At 45.1% G+C, this 19,193-nt stretch overlaps 3 protein-coding genes across 5 annotated transcripts in view; all 3 read left to right on the top strand.

Annotated features, from left to right (window-relative positions):
- The window catches only part of kif13a (kinesin family member 13A), a 71,428-nt gene extending 69,339 nt beyond the window's left edge, over positions 1-2,089 (top strand). Inside the window, exon 40 of the mRNA XM_084471730.1 lies at positions 4-2,089. Coding sequence (XP_084327856.1) covers positions 4-137 — 134 coding nt within the window. The 3' untranslated portion in view covers positions 138-2,089. The remainder of the gene's footprint in view (positions 1-3) is intronic.
- A 1,652-nt stretch (positions 2,090-3,741) lies between these two features.
- rbm24b (RNA binding motif protein 24b) lies at positions 3,742-9,136 on the top strand. Of its 2 annotated transcripts, none has more exons than XM_084471588.1 (4): positions 3,742-4,022; positions 4,330-4,453; positions 4,811-4,865; positions 7,639-9,136. In XM_084471588.1, the coding sequence occupies exons 1-4, from the start codon at positions 3,852-3,854 to the stop codon at positions 7,988-7,990; spliced, it is 702 nt and encodes a 233-aa protein (XP_084327714.1). In that variant the 5' UTR covers positions 3,742-3,851; the 3' UTR covers positions 7,991-9,136. The 2 variants fall into 2 exon arrangements, with proteins under 2 accessions (XP_084327714.1, XP_084327713.1); XM_084471587.1 differs by having other exon boundaries at positions 7,576-9,136.
- Positions 9,137-13,617: 4,481 nt separating this feature from the next.
- On the top strand, positions 13,618-19,181 carry smpd5 (sphingomyelin phosphodiesterase 5). 2 transcript variants are annotated; one of them, XM_084472274.1, is made up of 8 exons: positions 13,618-13,678; positions 14,379-15,601; positions 15,768-15,843; positions 16,478-16,618; positions 16,702-16,791; positions 16,874-16,937; positions 17,082-17,241; positions 18,095-19,181. In XM_084472274.1, exons 2-8 carry the CDS (start codon positions 14,471-14,473, stop codon positions 18,194-18,196), a joined length of 1,764 nt encoding a protein of 587 aa, XP_084328400.1. In that variant the 5' UTR covers positions 13,618-13,678; positions 14,379-14,470; the 3' UTR covers positions 18,197-19,181. The 2 variants fall into 2 exon arrangements, with proteins under 2 accessions (XP_084328400.1, XP_084328401.1); XM_084472275.1 differs by lacking the exon at positions 13,618-13,678 and adding an exon at positions 13,993-14,011.
- The last annotated feature ends 12 nt before the right edge of the window (positions 19,182-19,193 follow it).

Raw genomic sequence — 19,193 nt, 5'->3', positions numbered from 1 at the left:
TAGGCAAGCACAACGGAACGGTCCAGGGGAGGGTGTATTTCCGCTGTCCCCCAGGTCACGGCGTGTTTGTCAAACCATCCCGTCTCACCAAGGGCCCGCCCTCTTTGGACACGGACCCCCAGACAGTGATCAGATAGTGCCCAGGGAAGAGTCACCATGAACCCAAAAGGACACCAGGCCAGCCCTGTGCCCAGTGCCTAGAGAAACATTTGATCTCCCTTCCACGTGCTCAAATCCCCCATCCTATAGCATATCGGACCTGTGCATTTCATGGCGATATATTATCTTTTTGCTAAAGATTCACAAAGCCCTCTATGCAGTTTTGCCATTGCTATTTTTTGATAGAGAAAACTAACTTTTAACTGGCGCCCAGAGGGAGGCGTTGTTCTGACTTTTTGTGTCTGAACATGAAGTCATATTTTTCTAAGACAACATAGCCTTCCTTGAGGTTCAAATTAGAATAATCTCAGAAGTTATGCATAAGAATGTACTACTGTTATTAACATTTATATTGAGTTCATTACACTATATCAGGGGTAACCAAAGAACTAGGGTTCTATATCTGCTGTTTTTTTATTTTTCGCTTGTTCGATATACCTGTGTGTCCAAGTAAAGCCTAGTGCCATATTTCTATGATAAATACCACATGCCCGAGCTTAAGGGGGCAACTCACAAAACCTGGAACTATTTTAGTGTTTGACTGTGGTTTTAATGTTGCCCACTACATATAACGTGATGTTATTGGAGTACTGTAAACCTGTGGAGGGTGTTATCCACATTGAGGGTGACTGTTGACATGCTGCCTGAAACGCTTGCACTGGAGAGTATTATTGTTTAAATGGTCGCTTGTTTATCATGGTCCATTATGGGATGGAACTTTTTCTATGTGCTTCTTGGCGACCCCCCACACAGAGCCTCAAGATCGAGTCACCATTTTTGTTCACCAATGATGTTTCTTTCCACTGTTGACCCATACCCTACTGGACTCGTGCTCATGTGTTGCGCTGCTTTGCCGCTGTGTAGATCTAAAGCATACCATAGTGTGGGTCCCATGCTAGTTTCAGCTATTTGTCTTCTTGACCAGGTATCAAGTAAGCTGAAAGGGTCTTGAATTGTAGCACTATCTATGGGCCCTTTCCACACTTTTCACTTTGGATTTAGATATGGTAGTGCACCAGGATAGACACAATGAACATTGACCGCGCTGGGGCTACGACGGATATGAATAGAACTGAGCTAATGTGGACCAGAACAGGGAGTTAATGTAGCCTCCTAGTGACGCCCTGTGAAGACGGGTCTCCTGCTGCTCATGAGCTGTGTACCCTAGCAGTACCAGTCAGGACCAGTCAGTACCAGTCAGTACCAGTACCCCGGAGCAGGAGGATAAAAACATGACAACAAGGACAACCACAAAGACAAGGCTAATAATTACAGAGGTCTTTGACAAATCAATATCTGAAACATGTCACGGAAACGGATATCTGTCTTTCCGTACCCATGTGACAAACCGACAACTCCCCCTGGAGGTGGTGGGGTCACAGTACGTTATAAAGAGTCAAACTATTCATCCCAGGAATTATGGGTGTCAAGTAGAAAGGGCAGCAAAGCACCAGAAAACTATTTAAAAAGACAACTAATAAACATATCTGGGGCCTTGGTTGGGTAGACAGTTTAGGTAGACAGTGGAAAAGTGTCCACATTTGGTTTTGTCTAAGGCCAGGCCAATCCATGTGTCCTATTTGTTGGACAGCAGGCACATATAGCATGGACTGCCCTCCAACCATGGATGTGTTGTAGACCTAGAGAACCTACAAGTATGTGGACCCCGAGCTCATCAGTGACCTGATGCCCGCAGCCGTTCAAGAGGCCTCGACCTCTTGACCATCGCCTTCTCCATCTTCATCGGCTGAAATGTGTTACATGCAATACTTTTTTTTTGTTGCCACAGACGATGGTGTACAACTTGTTAAAGACGTTTTGTACAATTGTATTAAAGGAGGCTGAACTGTGGATGAAGTATAGATTTATAGTTTTGATGTAATTTCAAGTCCCAAAACCAAGACTTAATTTTTTTTTGAAGATTTCAATGCTGCTCTCCTCACAACGAGTTGTAAATAGCAATGTATTTGAACATAGTATTTACAATATTATAATGTACAGAATGTATTTATAATGTATCTCAAAAACTGTTTAATTGGAAAGAAATGTTCTAGAATAGAATGTTTAAATCCAAACGATGTGTTGATCTCTTTGTCCTGCTGGAAAACTAACAGTTGTGTGTCACTTGGCTGTATGTCTGTCTACTGATCCGTCTGTCTGTCTGTATATTGGTTGATCTGTATTCGTTGCTGTCTAATATGTCTGTCGGTCTAATTGCTATAATGGTTTAAAAGACAAAGAACAATTGGATTTTTAAAAGCCTTTTTATTTGTAAAGCATCTCAAAGTTGGTAACATAAATGAGCGTTGGGGTCAGGCACGGCAAGCGAGGAACCAGTGGGCGGTGACCAGGGGACAGCACTCCTGTTACCAATAAAACAATATTACACTTATTTTAGACATGTGGAATATATGATCACAAGTATAGAGCGACCGGAGGAGCACGTTTACAACTTAACGTTATTTTATAATCAGGGGCTTGATAGCCAATATATGGCATTCTACTTCTATTACGGTGGAAGGGTTACGGCCTTAATGCCACTGCAGGAGTAGTGAGTGAGGCTCTAGGGGCCCTGTGTGACAGGGTGAGGCTCTAGGGGCCCTGTGTGACTGAGTGAGGCTCTAGGGGCCCTGTGTGACAGGGTGAGGCTCTAGGGGCCCTGTGTGACTGAGTGAGGCTCTAGGGGCCCTGTGTGACAGGGTGAGGCTCTAGGGGCCCTGTGTGACTGAGTGAGGCTCTAGGGGCCCTGTGTGACAGGGTGAGGCTCTAGGGGCCCTGTGTGACTGAGTGAGGCTCTAGGGGCCCTGTGTGACAGGGTGAGGCTCTAGGGGCCCTGTGTGACTGAGTGAGGCTCTAGGGGCCCTGTGTGACAGGGTGAGGCTCTAGGGGCCCTGTGTGACTGAGTGAGGCTCTAGGGGCCCTGTGTGACAGGGTGAGGCTCTAGGGGCCCTGTGTGACTGAGTGAGGCTCTAGGGGCCCTGTGTGACAGGGTGAGGCTCTAGGGGCCCTGTGTGACTGAGTGAGGCTCTAGGGGCCCTGTGTGACAGGGTGAGGCTCTAGGGGCCCTGTGTGACTGAGTGAGGCTCTAGGGGCCCTGTGTGACTGAGTGAGGCTCTAGGGGCCCTGTGTGACAGGGTGAGGCTCTAGGGGCCCTGTGTGACTGAGTGAGGCTCTAGGGGCCCTGTGTGACTGAGTGAGGCTCTAGGGGCCCTGTGTGACAGGGTGAGGCTCTAGGGGCCCTGTGTGACTGAGTGAGGCTCTAGGGGCCCTGTGTGACAGGGTGAGGCTCTAGGGGCCCTGTGTGACTGAGTGAGGCTCTAGGGGCCCTGTGTGACAGGGTGAGGCTCTAGGGGCCCTGTGTGACAGGGTGAGGCTCTAGGGGCCCTGTGTGACTGAGTGAGGCTCTAGGGGCCCTGTGTGACAGGGTGAGGCTCTAGGGGCCCTGTGTGACAGAGGGACAGGCCCCTGTGTGACAGAGGGACAGGCCCCCGCTGACAGTTGGGGAAAGGGGAGGAGTCAAAGCTCGACGCCTATCTGTGGAGCTAATCGCGCGAGGTCGAAACTGACAACTGCTCAGCCCTCCGACCCAACAGGTGTCTCCTTCAGATCCGCCACTTCTCCGGGCTTCTCGACTCGAACCTACCGTTTGCTTTCACGTACAATCGTCGTTTCCGACCCTCTACACTATCCAGATGATGCACTCGGCGCAGAAGGACACCACGTACACCAAGATCTTCGTGGGGGGTCTGCCCTACCACACCACGGACTCCAGCCTCAGGAAGTACTTCGAGGTGTACGGAGACATCGAGGAGGCAGTGGTCATCACCGACCGGCAGACCGGCAAGTCCAGGGGCTATGGATTCGTAAGTATGGTTTTAGTACCATGTGTATGGGTTGGCCTGCATTGTGTTGTCAGCACACCTGCCGCCTGGTGAAGTTGATTAACATGTATTTGATTAAGTTGATTTACACTAAAGTATTTGGGACTGAAATAAAGCAGCATACATACAGCGACGCTAGTCACCAGTGGTTTGAAACGCTGAAAGTGTTGTTGTCCTGCCACCAGGCCTATCAGATGAAACAGACGTGAACACATGAACGTTGTGTGGGTGACTGAGTGATGATTCAGGCACCACTATGAGGTGAATCTCTCGTTACTGTTGACTCTAGGTGACCATGGCAGATCGGACCTCGGCTGACCGGGCCTGTAAGGATCCCAACCCCATTATCGATGGCAGGAAAGCCAATGTGAACCTCGCCTACCTGGGCGCCAAGCCCAGGGTCATGCAGCCAGGTGAGGCCCTGGACAGGTGGCTGGATGGCACTGCCACTGGTTTATATCACAGCTTGGACCATCGAGGTGGTGTACAAAGACAGCCTTAAAGCCTTTACTAACACATGGGGACTCACCGTACTGTAACATGTCTAGCCTGTCATTGTTGTCCTCATTAAACATGATTTGTCTGATCCTGCACTGGAGTTCCATGGCATTCTAATAATCTGCCACCCCTTCCTCTATATAGTGACACAACCTCTTGACTATATTTGTGTTTATCCAGCACATATAATATCATCAGATCCATGTTGTCTTTGTGTTTCTCTAACCTAGTTGTGAGTTTCTGATTTGCTTAAGATAATCTTGTCGTTCCAGGCTTCACATTTGGCGTTCCTCAGATCCATCCAGCGTTCATCCAGAGACCCTATGGGTATGTCCATTAACATAACTTAAACGGATACTTCAGGAAATGTGTGTCTTGTATTGTATATTAGTTGTGTACATCCCACTGTGATGAACGTTGTACTTTGTAAAATAGTAAACAAAGTAGCAATATAAACATTAATGTATTGTTGTTGATCTCAGTACCTTTTGCACCATCTTTAATACCAGAAGAGGATGTGATTGTCTGTGTACTCCTTGGTATTGAGAACCTTGACAAAGTGTGTCCCCACTACTGCAGGATTGACGGTGTGTTGTCTGTCTCTCTCTGATCCGCCAGGGCCCATATGGGTTAAATATCTGAGGAAGGCACTTGATGATTTGAGGAATAGCTGATTCTGCCTTGAGAGCTAAAGTGTTACCTGTTTACTCTGACATACACAAACAAACCCAACATGGTGATTAGATGCATGGAAGCCTCTACCTTCCCCCAGTGTTCTGTGTTTTGTCACTAGTATATAGAGTGGTGTGTGTGCCTTGTTTCCAGTATGATGTGGTTTCAGCTTAACTGTGTGCTTATTCCGACTTTGACGTGGAGGTGCAGAGTTTGTGTGGACTTTGTGAGTTTTTGTTAGGGAGTTGTAACTCTGTACTGGAGTGTTGAGTATTCTTAATGACTGGTGTTGCTTTAGCCTGCAGTTATTTTTGGTTTTGTTTTCATTTGAAGTTAATAATGTTTTGTTGTCAAAAGGGGCTGGTTGCTTAGAATGTTTTTAAACTTCACATTTTCCCCTGCAACAAAACAAACCCATTGGCTTGCATGCTTGAGATATTTTAAAAACAAAATGTCTTCAGATGTCTTCTGCTTTGTTATTTTACTTTGTTTTCTCCGTAACATTGCTTTCTATCATAGCTTACATTTACTCTAAAGTGGAAACTGTATTTTAATGTATTGCTTCCATTTGATTCAACCAGTGGCTCTCCCTAAGCCTCACCTTCACTCTCTCTGGAAAGTTAAGGTGACGAAAACAGCCAAGTGTCCAACAAAGCTCCCAGACTTTATTCACTGTGGCAACTGTTGAGGTAATTTGGACACAGAATAAGTGAACTGTTGGGCAGCAGCAGCTGCTGGTTAAAGTGATCTCCTCGGCCTCTCAAATTCAGATGGAAACTGGGAGTCACCTAGCGGGCTGTTAATAATGTATGGCCCAGACCAGGCTTTCAGTGCTCTGTGGACAACAGGTGTGTCCAGCCATGTCCCCTGAGCCTCTAGCTATGTGATGGGAATGATCCATGTGCTCCAGCCATTTACAAAGAACCTTTATATAGCTCTGCATTGCAAATGTCTGCCCCCCCCTGTCCTCCCCATAGAGGTGTTGAGGTCAACCCACGTATTTAAGGAACTGTTAACATTCACAGCATTTCTTGGTTGAGACAGACGCGTGATAATTAACAATTATTCGCCGAAGGCGAAGTGAATTCACGGAGCCTGAGGTGAATAATTGTTTTAGTATATACTACACGTGAACAGTCCAAAAATAAACAAGATAACACTTTTTGCCGGGATTTATTTGTTTTTATTAGCGTGACGACCGTCATGCAATCCCGAGTTTGAGATCTCAATCATGGGATATTGCCCAATATCCCGAGATAGCGAACCAATCAAATTGCGCCATCTTAGGAGGTTCACGTGTAGCATGTACTAATGTAAATTCACAACAATAATTCTTTCACATTGAAAATTTAAACGTGTAGGTATATTCTTTGCATATTATTGTATGTACTTGCTAGATGTAACGGGCACAACATTGCTAACAATGGTGAGAGTGTTCCCTGAGTGTAATGACCAGTGTTAATGAACCATGACCAAGTACACTCATGACTGTGGCGCAACAGGCGGCCATTTCAGTTGCAGAGTGCCGTGCCATGTGTTGCTGAAGGAGACGAGATCAGCTTGTCCCTTTTGAGATGACAAGGGGAGCAGAAAATAACCTGCCCCCCAGCCTTCCTTGTCAGTCAAGTTGGCGTGTGTATGTTTATATGGTGCGGGGGGCGGGGGGGGGGGGGGGGAGAGAGTTTGGAAGTAGCAGCAGAGTGGGAGAGAGAAACACAGGCAAACATCTTTGGACAGATTTAACAGCTGTTGCTCGACATGTACTGGAGGTGACCGTTTCCAGATGTCAAACTCTAGCTACATATACTCAAGCTTGTTTTAAGCAATTATTTTAATTTTAGTTTTCTCCTCTGACACAGTTCTGTTATTCACGTGCCTCTTATGAAACAGTGATGCATTGCATTTCTGACATGTTTTCAATTCTCCCACTAGATAAATTGTGGCCTGTGCACCAAGTACATGACTTGCATTGATCGGCCTGCTCCGTTTCACCCTTGGTGTTGGTTATTGGTTTCTGAACACTTTTCTTGGACCTATTAACCCGCGTTGGCATGCCTGTAGGTGTGGTGTGGGTGTGATAGAATGTGGACTGGAATAAGATCAGTTTACATCCTCTCTTGATGTGTTGTGGTGCGATAAGCTCGCATTGTGAGAAGCGCCTCTCAGGCGTTACTGGGTGCTACTGGGTGCAGCACTGGGCCGACTCAAATGCTTTTTGACCCCAACCTTAAAGCTGCACTTGTTTTACCTTGTGGTTTTACTGCTTTTTTAAAATTGACTGTAGGTTTTTCCCCAGTGTTAATGAATGGATTTGCTGTGTCATTGGACTTTACAGAGTGGGTTGTAATATTTGTGGCGCTTGCAGTTTTCCCCGCTCTACGCGTCGGCGCCACGTGACGCTCTGCCCCCGTTCCGTGTGTGTCCACAGGATCCCGGCCCACTACGTCTACCCACAGGCCTTCATGCAGCCCAGCATGGTGATCCCTCACGTGCAGCAGTCTGCTGCCACGGCAACAGCCGCCGCCGCCGCCAGCTCCCCCTACCTGGACTACACCGGAGCAGCGTACGCTCAGTACTCCGCCGCCGCCACCGCCGCCGCCGCCGCCGCCGCCTACGACCAGTACCCCTACGCCGCCTCCCCGGCGCCTGCCAGCTACATGGCGGGCTACGGCTACGCCATGCAGCAGCCCCTAGCGGCCGCCGCCACCCCCGGGGCCGCCGCCGCAGCCGCGGCAGCAGCGTTCGGCCAGTACCAGCCACAGACGGACCGCATGCAGTAAGGCTCCAGTGGCACCCCCCCCCCCCCCCCACCGTCTCAGGACAGTGCAATCAGAGGAGAGAGCAGGGGGGGGGCAGGGGGAAGGCATGGCCGCCTGCCACCTGCAGTGTTGTTAACCAAAGAGGAATCAACAGATACCAGGAGCTACTGTTTCATGTTGTTCAAATACCAACAGACCTAGGAGTATTTGGATGATACTGTGTGAATATTTATTATTTGTTAGATTTGGGAAAATATTTAAATGTTTATTTAAGTAAAATAACCTCAAGAGAACAGAACAGCCATTGCTGAATTAAGATTTAATGTTGCATTAAAATGTGTAAGGAATACTTATGGCATTCAAAGGTGCATTCGAGTCTTATGTCAAGGGAATTATTTTTTGTATCCTCCTACAGGCTTTTGAAAACCATCCGTAAAAGAAAAAAACACTTTAAGAATGTATCCCAATACAGCTTTCAGTATTCTATAGTTTTAAACCACTATTTTATTTGGCTAGACTATGCAATTATAATGATCTATGGTCAGTGCTCATATTGTACGTGTTATTTTTACAAATGTGTTGTTCGCAGCAAGACAGATTGTGATGCTTCAGTTTGTAATGACTTCTCATCAGGTGGCTTCACTGTGCATCAGTAAGGAGACTAAGCTGAGCTGGCGTTTGAATCACTCACCCCCGGTTACTACTGAACAGGGCATATGGGGGATTTAAATGTGAATCTTTGACGTCAGTGACTCTAATGTGCCTTCAAAATGTGTTATTTATGTATTTATTATGAAGCTCTACATTTACGAAAAAACTGTAAAATGTCTATAAGTGATACTCCAGCTCTTATGATTGTCAACAGGTCAGGGTCAAGCAGCCCTAATGTTTATGTAATTGAACAAAAATTGGGGATGACAGTAGCAATAAATCCCAACTTCCTTATTCCCCTAGTCATTTTTTGTTATATCTTTAGAATCTTATTTTTGACCATGTTGGCCTTTTTTGTATATTTGTTTCGTAGAAGATTGCATATGTAAAGAAATTGTATGCCTTTACATGTTTAAGAAACACAAAACAAATTTTAAGACGCATTAATATTGTCTCAATGCAAGAGTATCCTTTATTTTGACTTGCATTTGAACACATGGATTGTTTCATTCAATAAAAAATATTTAAAGTATTTTATTTTGTATCGTTTCATTTGGCTTCTGTTATAGGCCTTCTCAGTCTTGATCTAGTCTGGTGAACGATAGTATTGCACAAAGGCTCAGCGCTATTGGAGCTATTGTCAACCCTATTTAAAACAGCGATGACTCCTGCACAAATCCTCTCTTATATGAGCCTATAAACTGATCTAAGCCACATGAAGCAGCTGCCAGAACAGCTGCTGAAAACATATTTAACTCCTCCAAACTGCATGACAACTGCTGAAGTCTACATTTGTTGAGTTAATTTTAGACAACTTTACTTTATCAAACATTACTTAATATTTATTTATTCAACACAAAATATTGCATATGACCTCAGGAATTAAGGCCTGTATTATTTTTCTCGAAGGGAACTCTAGCCAATAAAGCAATATAAATTATTTAATGAATCCACATTGTTTAGTAATAAGATCTGTTTTTTCATTGTCACAAGATGCTCAAGTGTAGGGCTAATGAATCTGATCTGCCTGGTAGGCCTACGTCCTCTCATTGTGCATCCTCTCTGATACACGTTGATGCCAGTTTAAATAAAATATACGGGAATTAAATGATACCTTATCTCAACATCCCTTGAATTGTATTTAATTAGCATCTGGCCTCTTAAATTGAATTGTCAATGACATTCAAGTCCTGCTATAAATTTGGTTTAATTTGGCTTTGTGATCAGTCCAATTAAGGCTTTTGACTCAGTGAAACCACCAGAAAACTATAGTGTCCGCAAGGGGGCGCTGAGAGCGACGGACTTCAGGGGATCAACAGCCGTTGGCTGCTCCACTCATGATTAAAACCCGGAAACACTTATCCTTCTTCTGAACGTATGGAAGCACATTAATGCAAGCAACAAAAAATAATAAAAAGAAAAAATACTAAAAATACAAAATGATGAGATAGAAAGTCTAAATAATGAGATAGAAATTCATAATAATAATATTAAGAGTGTGCATGCACTCCAGTGGTGCTGTCTTCAAGGTCCCTCCACCCCCTTGCTTGTCTCACCATGCAAACGATATGCAATCCTAAATAACTATCTTTTTTGTCTGTCGTTGCAGTTAACAAATGACAACATTGCTGTTCTTGTAGCTTTGACAACATCCCAGGACAAGCCTTGCAACCATCCTGGGCCGTCCAAGCAATCCCAATCTTCTGGAAGCTCCCTGATGTTGGGCTGCCTGGCGTCAACACTGGGCCTGTTAGGGGGTCACCGGGTGCAGGTGATGCTCTCCTGTTCCCCCTACACCATGCTCCCTAGGCCTCCCCAGGCCTGGGTATGGGACTACCAGCCCCTATTCTCCAGGCCTCTTTCAGTCAAGGTGACCAGGCACTATTTTAAGCTGCTGTAGATCAAATTCCAGAGTTGTAGAGAGAGACACAGAAAAGAGAGGAAGAGAGATCAATTTTGAAACCTAACAATCAAAAAACATCTGCTCCTCCCTCTGCTCCTCCATCACTGTGTTCTCCCCCTTTGCTCCTCCCTCTGCTCCTCCCTCTGCTCCTCCATCGCTGTTTTGAGGCCACTGTGTAGGACCTGAATGGGCTTTTACAGAAGAAGGTGCAGTAAACCTGGAACAGATCAAAGCACATTTCACGAATGGCTGACGGATCCCGATGCCATTTAACTAATGACCGCAACAGCACACGACACTCCATGGACTGAAACTGACATATATCATATATAACGTATCTATTTAAACAAAGCAAGTTGCCTACTATCAAATGGGGACCATTTGATATGATATGTTCACCCTCGTGAAACGTCAAATACAACAGAATAAACATCTCCAAATATTTGATTTCTTGCAGTTCTTGTCTGTTGACACACAACTTCTGCTCGGCAACAAGAAACCTGTTTTGAGCCTGGTAGAGTATGAGTCTGCTGCAGATGTCAACATCTTCTAATACCTTCTGGAGATGGTTGGGAAAGCAAGAAGTGAACAGACAAAGCTGAGCTGACGTGAACACACAGTGTTTTATTGATCACTGTATTATCTTGCAATTGACATGTCAAATATGTGTATAATGAAGTAACATTATATATTAGCTAAATAGTGTATCTATACAATATTTCCATATTTTCTCGGCTTTATTTACATAATTATCATAACCTAAATCTAAACATACAGTCTGTCCCAAGAAATATTCACAAGAGAATCCGGAATCTCTGGACGCTTTGTGACATCACAAAGGGAAAGTGATGCTATTCACATCAGGTCTTTGTTGGTCAGATCCATTAATCCTCAGACCACAGACCTCAGTGCACACAGGGTTGGTCTCTGATCAGTCTCCCCTCACAGATGGCATTGATGGATCTTCAGCAGGCAAACGTAACGTTGCTTTCTGAGAATGAAAACCTCAAGCATGATAACGACCACTTGAACATGGTGTTAAACCGGGTCAAAGAAAGCCTACAGCTGACCAAGAACGATGCCACGCTCAGCGGGGATGTTCTCACGGCCCTAGAAGGTAAGACGTTGTACAGCTCTGTAATGACAGCTGGAAATTAATAATAGAAAAAATATAGAACAGGGTAATATCGACGAGTTCGCTTTTTGCAATTTTAGGTTGAACAACTTATATTAAATAAGTATGTATATTATACTAATATTAGAAGATCTTTGTTAACTAAGACATCATCTGAATGGAGTGACAAAGTATCTTGTAAAATGTGAATATTTTATTCTGGAAAACTTTATTTAAAATGGCCCAAAGTAATTGAAGTTACCAAAGCAAGAGATTGAGTCATATATAGGATATATTAGGTTGGTGCAAATCAAATAAAATCGATCATTCAGATTGCCATTTCATGTTTCCTTACATATTCGCTAATATCTCCTGCAATACGAAGTGACTCTTTTGTTCCTTTACTCGTATCCAAGACACCCTGGAGGAGAGCCAGTTCAGAAGAGACTTGCAACAAAGTGGCCTGAAACCAGTGCACAAAACCTCCTCTCCGATCAGCTTTGAGTCTTTCATAAAAAGTTCCATGCACACTGAAACAAGGGAGAAGCCAGCAGCTGAAACCTACAGTCAGTCTCCTGTGCCTCGAAAGGTCAAAGGTTAGTTATGGAAACATCTTGGGATGGACACCATAGGAGGGGCTCAACGAATGAATGCATCGGCTACAATCAGTCTTTCTCTTTTAATTCAGACCCTGAGCGGCTGATTGGAGAGATGGCGTTTCAGTTGGACCGGAGGATTCTGTCGCATGTGTTCCAGAGCCAGGCTAGACTCTATGGCTTTACTGTGCTCAATATACCAGAAAAAATCATCCAGGTAAGCATTACGGTGTTACACAATTAACACAAGTTACTCTCCGTGATATTATAGAATTGGAACATTCAGAATTGAATCACAGTTGCTATGGTGTGATGGTGTGTAGCTGTTGCCTGCTGATACTTTTGCGGCGATGGGGCTCAACAGTGTAAGCCCTGTTGTGGGAGTTATAGAGCGCTTTCTTCCGTGATACCGATTGAACATCACAACTGTTAGCAAGAGGAATCCTTCCTGATTGTTTTCTTACAGTCGAATGAAACATCAGACAAACCCAACGATAAGGTACGCTATTAAAAAGCCACACACTCCTGTGTTGTCTGCTGCTCCTGCAGGTGAGCACACACCCGTTGACCGGCCGGCTGGACGAGGGCTACAGCCGCCACGTCTCCCAGAGGTACACGGACCTGATGGGGCGCTTGGCCCAGCTGGGGTACCAGCGGGCCCTGCACCCTGCCTTCAGCGAGCTCATCGTCAACACCTACGGGATACTGAAGCAAAGGCCTGATTCCTGCACGCCTCAGGAGATGGACTACAACAACGTAGACGCTGTGAGGGAGGTCATTTCCAGCACTGCTCCAGGGAAGCTGGTCCCGGACCTGCTGCTGCTGCTGGGCTGCCTGGTGGACATGGCCCGGGCGGACCGCCGGGCCCTCCTGCTGTGGTAGAGCGCCGGCTCCGCCCTCCTTCTCTTAACACCACTTGTAAATAAATGGCTGTCTGCATCGACAGTATGCATCGTGTGAACTCGGTCTGCTCTGTCCTCTTTCAGGACTCGTTTACAGGAGGAATTTCTGAAGGTTGCATTGAGCTCAGCCCCCCAAAGAACTTTACCTATTTGTCTGCATTAGTTAAGCCCTCATAACATCATTTGACTTTCAAAAATGTCTAAACAATTCCTATAGCGCTTTAAGAAAGAGACTAAATTGTTATTATGTAAAAATAAATGAAAATCATCTTAATCGTTAATAATTAAAAAGGCATCATACACGAATGCCTTTCTAATAAATAAATAAATAAATGCATAGATTTTTTCATGATTACGCCTCAATGTCGAGACGTAATCACTTGAGGTGGTATGTGATGATAAGCCAAAGCCTGGCAGAGCTGTCAGGTGAGGACGTGACGTCAACGGCTCGAGTCACACCCCTTCCCCGTGATGACACGTTCAGGGCGTGGCTTATTGAAGAGAAACAACCGCAAGCAGTACTGCTTTGAATGCAGCGACAAGGTAAGCGTATTACAACTCATCAATGATCAATTGACATATTTAGCAGAACATTTATTCATCTGTATAAAATGTCTGTATAAAGCCGTTGGTTGGTGGCTAGCTGTGCGGCTAGAGATCAGAGCCTAACCCAGTTTCCATTGCGGAGGCGGCGGTGCTGCGTGCGCAGGTGCTGTAGTGTAGAAACATGTTCATAGCGTTCAAAGTCTTTCTACGGTAATGTTACGGCGCATTTAAAACACACTTCTGTGTACACGGTGGCCAATTAGTGTCGGATCCGACTGGCTGTGTGTGTGTCGTGTTGAATGGCCATTATTATGGGATTGTTTGAGCCATGTGAGTTTAAAGCTGGTTTTGTGTAGCACAGGTTGTCAGAGGTTTCCTTGATTCGTCTGTAGCTTTGATTCGAACTATTGATTACTATTGGACTATTGAACTATTGCGCTGACAATGATGTGCCTTGTACTCTTATTGTGTGTTTTTGTATTCCACCATTGGCAAACAGATGAATTGTATTGTGAGCCGGTTGAACGCGTGTGTAATCTCCCCTGCAATATACTGACTCGTTTCCACATGGGATCTGCATCAATGTAATCTGACCTCAAGTTAAACTAAAACAGAGATGGATAGAGGAGGCCTTTTATGTGAATTAATTACGTTTTCATACTCGGACGGTTTTATTTATCATCTATATTTTTTGCAGTGGTCCTGTCTCTTTCTGGAATGTCGTCGGTGCTAGAGATCCAGGGGCCCGTCATCCTACTTCGTTTATTGCTGTAAACCAAATCAGCAGTCATGGTGCTGCGCTTGTCTCCTTTCCCTAATGGATGTGTAGCTGGCCTCCATGCAGTCGGCTGGACTTTAATACTGCCCTGCTTCTGGTTCCTGGACCGCCTCATTGCTGTGTGCAAGTCCACTACCCTGGAGAGAGTCCAGAGACGGGAGCAAGAATGCTACCTCCACCCCCTCCAAGTCTTCTTCGGCTCCATTCTCTTTTTGATCCTCTTCCTTGTCACGGCTCCAGTAGCCCTGCTTGGGTTTCTTATCTGGGCGCCGCTCCAAGCCTACCGCAGACCTTTCTCCTACCACATAGAGACACACCTCCCGTTGGGGCAGGAGGCCAGACACAACTTTGAGGAGGGCAAGGCCACGTTTGGCTTCGCCACAGCCAACCTGTGTCTGCTGCCTGACAGCCTTGCTCGCTTCAACAACCTGGGTCACACCCAGCGCCGGGCCACCACCATCGGCAGATGTGTTGCTCAGGGTGTGAGTCGACCCCACATCCGCATATTCATCGACTCCCCCAGCAGCTGTGGGGACCTGAGCGCCTCCAGCAGCCTCTTCCACACCACTAACCCTGCTAGCTACGGTGCCGTTGACAAGCAGGACAAGCCCGCTGTGAGTGACAGCGCGGTGTCCGTAGAGGGGGAGGTTCCACAAGCCGTCCCCAACAGCCGCGTGGTTCACGTACCCTGTGACGAGACGGACGAGCGCGACGTGGACACGGCGCCGCCCGCTGCCGCCGCCGTCAACACCAACCAGAACTCCAACCAGCAGGGCGAGGCGGGCGGCCGCGGCGCCCCCAGGGTCCTGCGCGCTCAGGGTCCGGGCGAGGAGCAGGACGGCGTACCGTGGGAGGTCTCGTCTCTGTTTCCTGCCAATGTGGACATCCTGTGCCTGGAGGAAGTGTTCGACAAGCGGGCAGCGCGAAAGCTGAAAGACACGCTGGGCCCCGTGCTGGGTCACATCCTGTACGACGTCGGGGTGTACGCCTGTCAGACGCCGCCCTGCTGCTCCTCCTTCAAGTTCTTCAACAGCGGCCTGTTCCTGGCCAGCAGGTTCCCCGTTCTGGAGGCCCAGTACCACTGCTTCCCCAACAGCCGCGGGGAGGACGCCCTGGCTGCCAAGGGCCTGCTCTGTGCCAAGGTGGGTTTGGTTTAACAAAGTAACTCTTATTCTTATCTCCTCTTTATTAGTATTAATTTCATATAGTTCATTATTAGTATGTTTGTTATTTTAAATGACTACAACCTTGATGAAACCATGTATGTGTATTCCATGTAAATGTAAATGTGATTTGTTGTTGGTGTAGGTGCTAATCGGACAGAATCACAAACAGGAGAAGGTGGTTGGCTATTTTAACTGCACACATCTTCATGCACCAGAGGGCAAGTTATCTTTTTAATGTGGTGTTGAACTTCATTTAATGTGGTGTTGGACTCTATCTTCATTTTATTTTATTTATTTTGATTGATTACCTCTGAAATTGTATGTCTACTTATTCTCAAAGAGCAAAGTGAATCTCACAATATTATAGCTCTCTAAATGATCCATTGTGTGGGATCCATTTGTGACTATGAAGTCATTACTTCATAGTCTAACCAGGCAAGGTAAGTTCAAAGTTAGGGCCAACATATTCATTTCCTGATCAATCTTCATTAGCTTTTAATTCTCAATAATTGTAAGGGTATTCTCTTGATGTGTAATAATAAGATTAAATGAGGTCTATTGAAATTGAAGGGGATACGTTTCTTTTTTGTGATGAAAAAGGATCTTAATGTCTAGGCCTCTTCAATAACCCCAAGCCTCCATAAATGCAGTGGGTACGATACGCAGCCTGCCCAAACTGTAACGTTTGTGTCCTATAATCAAGGTGCTCTGAAAACAATTTTTCTTATGTTTTTTTTCTTCAGTTTCAACATTCACAGAACTCTCACAATCCATTTGAAAGGGCAGCAGTGCATGGGCCTTTTTTTTGTGACAGTTGATCAATGTTGTTTTGTGTCTTCTCACTGTAAACAGGCGACGGGGAGATTCGCTGTGAGCAGCTGTCTATGGTCACAATGTGGATTGACGAGTTTCAGACCTTCCACAGAAGACCAGATGAAGTGGTTGTCTTTGATGTTCTTTGTGGAGATTTCAACTTTGATAACTGCTCACCTGGTATGTGTATTCTAATGTTTTTCATTTTTTGTTTTACACTTCCATGTTGTAGTAGTCATTAAAACACTTTTCTGTTGACCTAGATGACCGTCGGGAGCAGAATCATAATATATTTGAGGAGTACACTGACCCTTGCAGGGCCGGACCGGGGAAAGAGAAGCCCTGGGTGATCGGTGAGTACCATTTCATTTCCTTCAAAAACAACGGTCTGCGCTCTGTCTCCCATTCAGAAAAGTTTCCAATTTCTTTGACCAGGCACTCTCATGGAACAGCCAACTATGTATGAAGAGGAGGTCATCACCCCAGAGAATCTACAGAGGTTCACCCACTTTACACTTTCTAAAAGCACTGCTGCTAACATGCTTTACCAAACAGTTTGGATAGGCTTCATTCATTAATTCACTGCTACTCGCATCTTTACCAAATAGTTTGGATTCATTTATTAATTCCCTGCATTTCCTAGAACCTTGGAGACGGAGGAGCTGAGGAGGCAGTATATCTCTCCGCCCGTGCCAGCGGTTGGTGTCCCTCTGGTTTACCCCCTGCCTGAGGAGCCTTGGGTGGGCCGTCGGATTGACTACATCCTGTACCGCCAGAACTCTCTTCCAGAACATTACAAAACGGTATGTGTCCCAACAGATTTCTGCTCTCTGGCTTAAGTGGGATTTATAGTCCTCCGTAAAGTGCTGTACATAGATACCGAGAGCCCTCTCCGTCGACGGAGAGCCTGTCGGAGACCCTCTCCGTACCTCCTCTACGGAGACGGACGGAGACGGCAAGGGCTGTGATTGGTCCTCTAACAAAATCATTTCTGGAATCACTTTTCCCGGTTTGACTTTGCACCTTATTTACTTTGTACATTGTTTACTTTGCACATTAATGACTTAATTAAATAATTAATAATTAATAAAACACCAAATAAGATTTGAAAAGCTTTGGAAGTTTATTTTCAACACTATTTACATGGTTAGTAGTCAGCATAGAAGATTGATCGGGCGGCGAATTGCCGCCCGATCGTCGCCCAGTTATTTTATTTGCTCATTTTAGTTTTCTGGGTTGAAAGTTATTTAGAAAAAAATCCTGTAAATATTTTTTCTGAGGTTGTTTTTCCGACATCCTGACGGAGAACTGCAAATGCTCGAGGGGTTTCCGTAGTAACGGAGATGGATTACGGATACGGAGTAGTATACTTTGGCCTTTAATCTACAGTGAGATTCCATTGCTACATTATGTTGCTACAGTTGAAAGGTATACTTTGTACATTCAGGAAAGATTGTCCAAGGCATCCAATTCAATGCAGAATCAAACTCAAGCTACTCTTTCTGGATAGTTCAAATGATTGTCCCTTTGTTCCCTATTCTCTGTCCCTTTGTTCCCCTGTTCTCTATTGTATAACTAAACTTCCTTCTAAAGTTTAGTTTTAACATTTGAATCAAGACATTATTGAAATTCCAATCGTCTTGTGTTCCCATGCAGGAAATAGAAGAGTTTACGTACATCAGCCAGCTGGCCGGTCTGACGGACCACATCCCCGTGGGCCTGAGACTGAGGGTGTCCGACTGCTCAGCGGAGGACTGACCACAGCCAAGGAGCCACCAGTGACAGAAGGCACTTTCGGACTGGAGGAACATTTTCATAGAACCGCTGGAGGAACTATCTAATCTTTTTTTGTGTCCACACAATAGGAACTGGGAACCATTGTAGTTCTATGAATGTTGCTTTGAGGGACTTGGTCCCTCAAAGCGCCTACTTCAGCGTTGGTCGAAGTGTAAGCCGAATCTCTCTTTCAAATGCAGCATCAACTCTTGTATCCATCTTTCCAACTGACCTCATCTGTTTGTTGAAGTTGTGTCGTACCGCACGCAGAAATGAGTTTGATAAACTATCCTACTTCTCTTCTGTGTTCCTATTGGCAGTGTGAATGCAAACAGAAAAAAGCCCTTAGATATTTCGTTTTCAGCTCCCCAGTGGGTATTTTCCTCTCAGCGAGTCCCCACAACTGCTGGGTCCGAAAGTGCCTAGAAAATGCAGAATTGTTTTTTTGTTTACAAATCACTCCTCCTTGTAGTCTGAAATGTAAAGGTTTTAGCCATACAATGAAGAACTTCAAATTTGAGATTTGCAAGTAAGTAAGGGTAAGTAGGGCATTGCAGCTTTCTGACATAGTTGCATTTGTTTTAGATGGGTGCATGTAAGCTATGGTGAGAGTGGAAGCTACATGGGTAACCTAGAGTCCCACAGCAAACCTCCAGTGATTATTCAACGCAGAAGTATGGTTGACCCTTTAGGATAGCATATTTCAGTCATAACTTTTTTTCCAGCATTTTAGACTATGCAAGGTCATCTATTTCTTTAAATTGTAATTACAGAAGTAACATTTGTGCTGCACGTTGAAATTGTCACAATTCATACTCAAATTGAGTATTTAATTCCAGCCTTTTTAAATGTGGCCTGGATATCTTAGTGTGTTTCTCATGGATAGTTGTAAAACATGATATTTTTATATAATTTTGTACATTCCAATAATATGAATTGAAATTAATAAAAAAAAAATAGGCCTACCCATCATTTTTAG

Source organism: Micromesistius poutassou (genome assembly GCF_964030765.1).
Source record: "Micromesistius poutassou genome assembly, chromosome: 8".
Classification (NCBI taxonomy): domain Eukaryota; kingdom Metazoa; phylum Chordata; class Actinopteri; order Gadiformes; family Gadidae; genus Micromesistius; species Micromesistius poutassou.
Note: the sequence above shows the minus strand (reverse complement) of the source record. Positions and strands in the feature narration are given on the sequence as shown.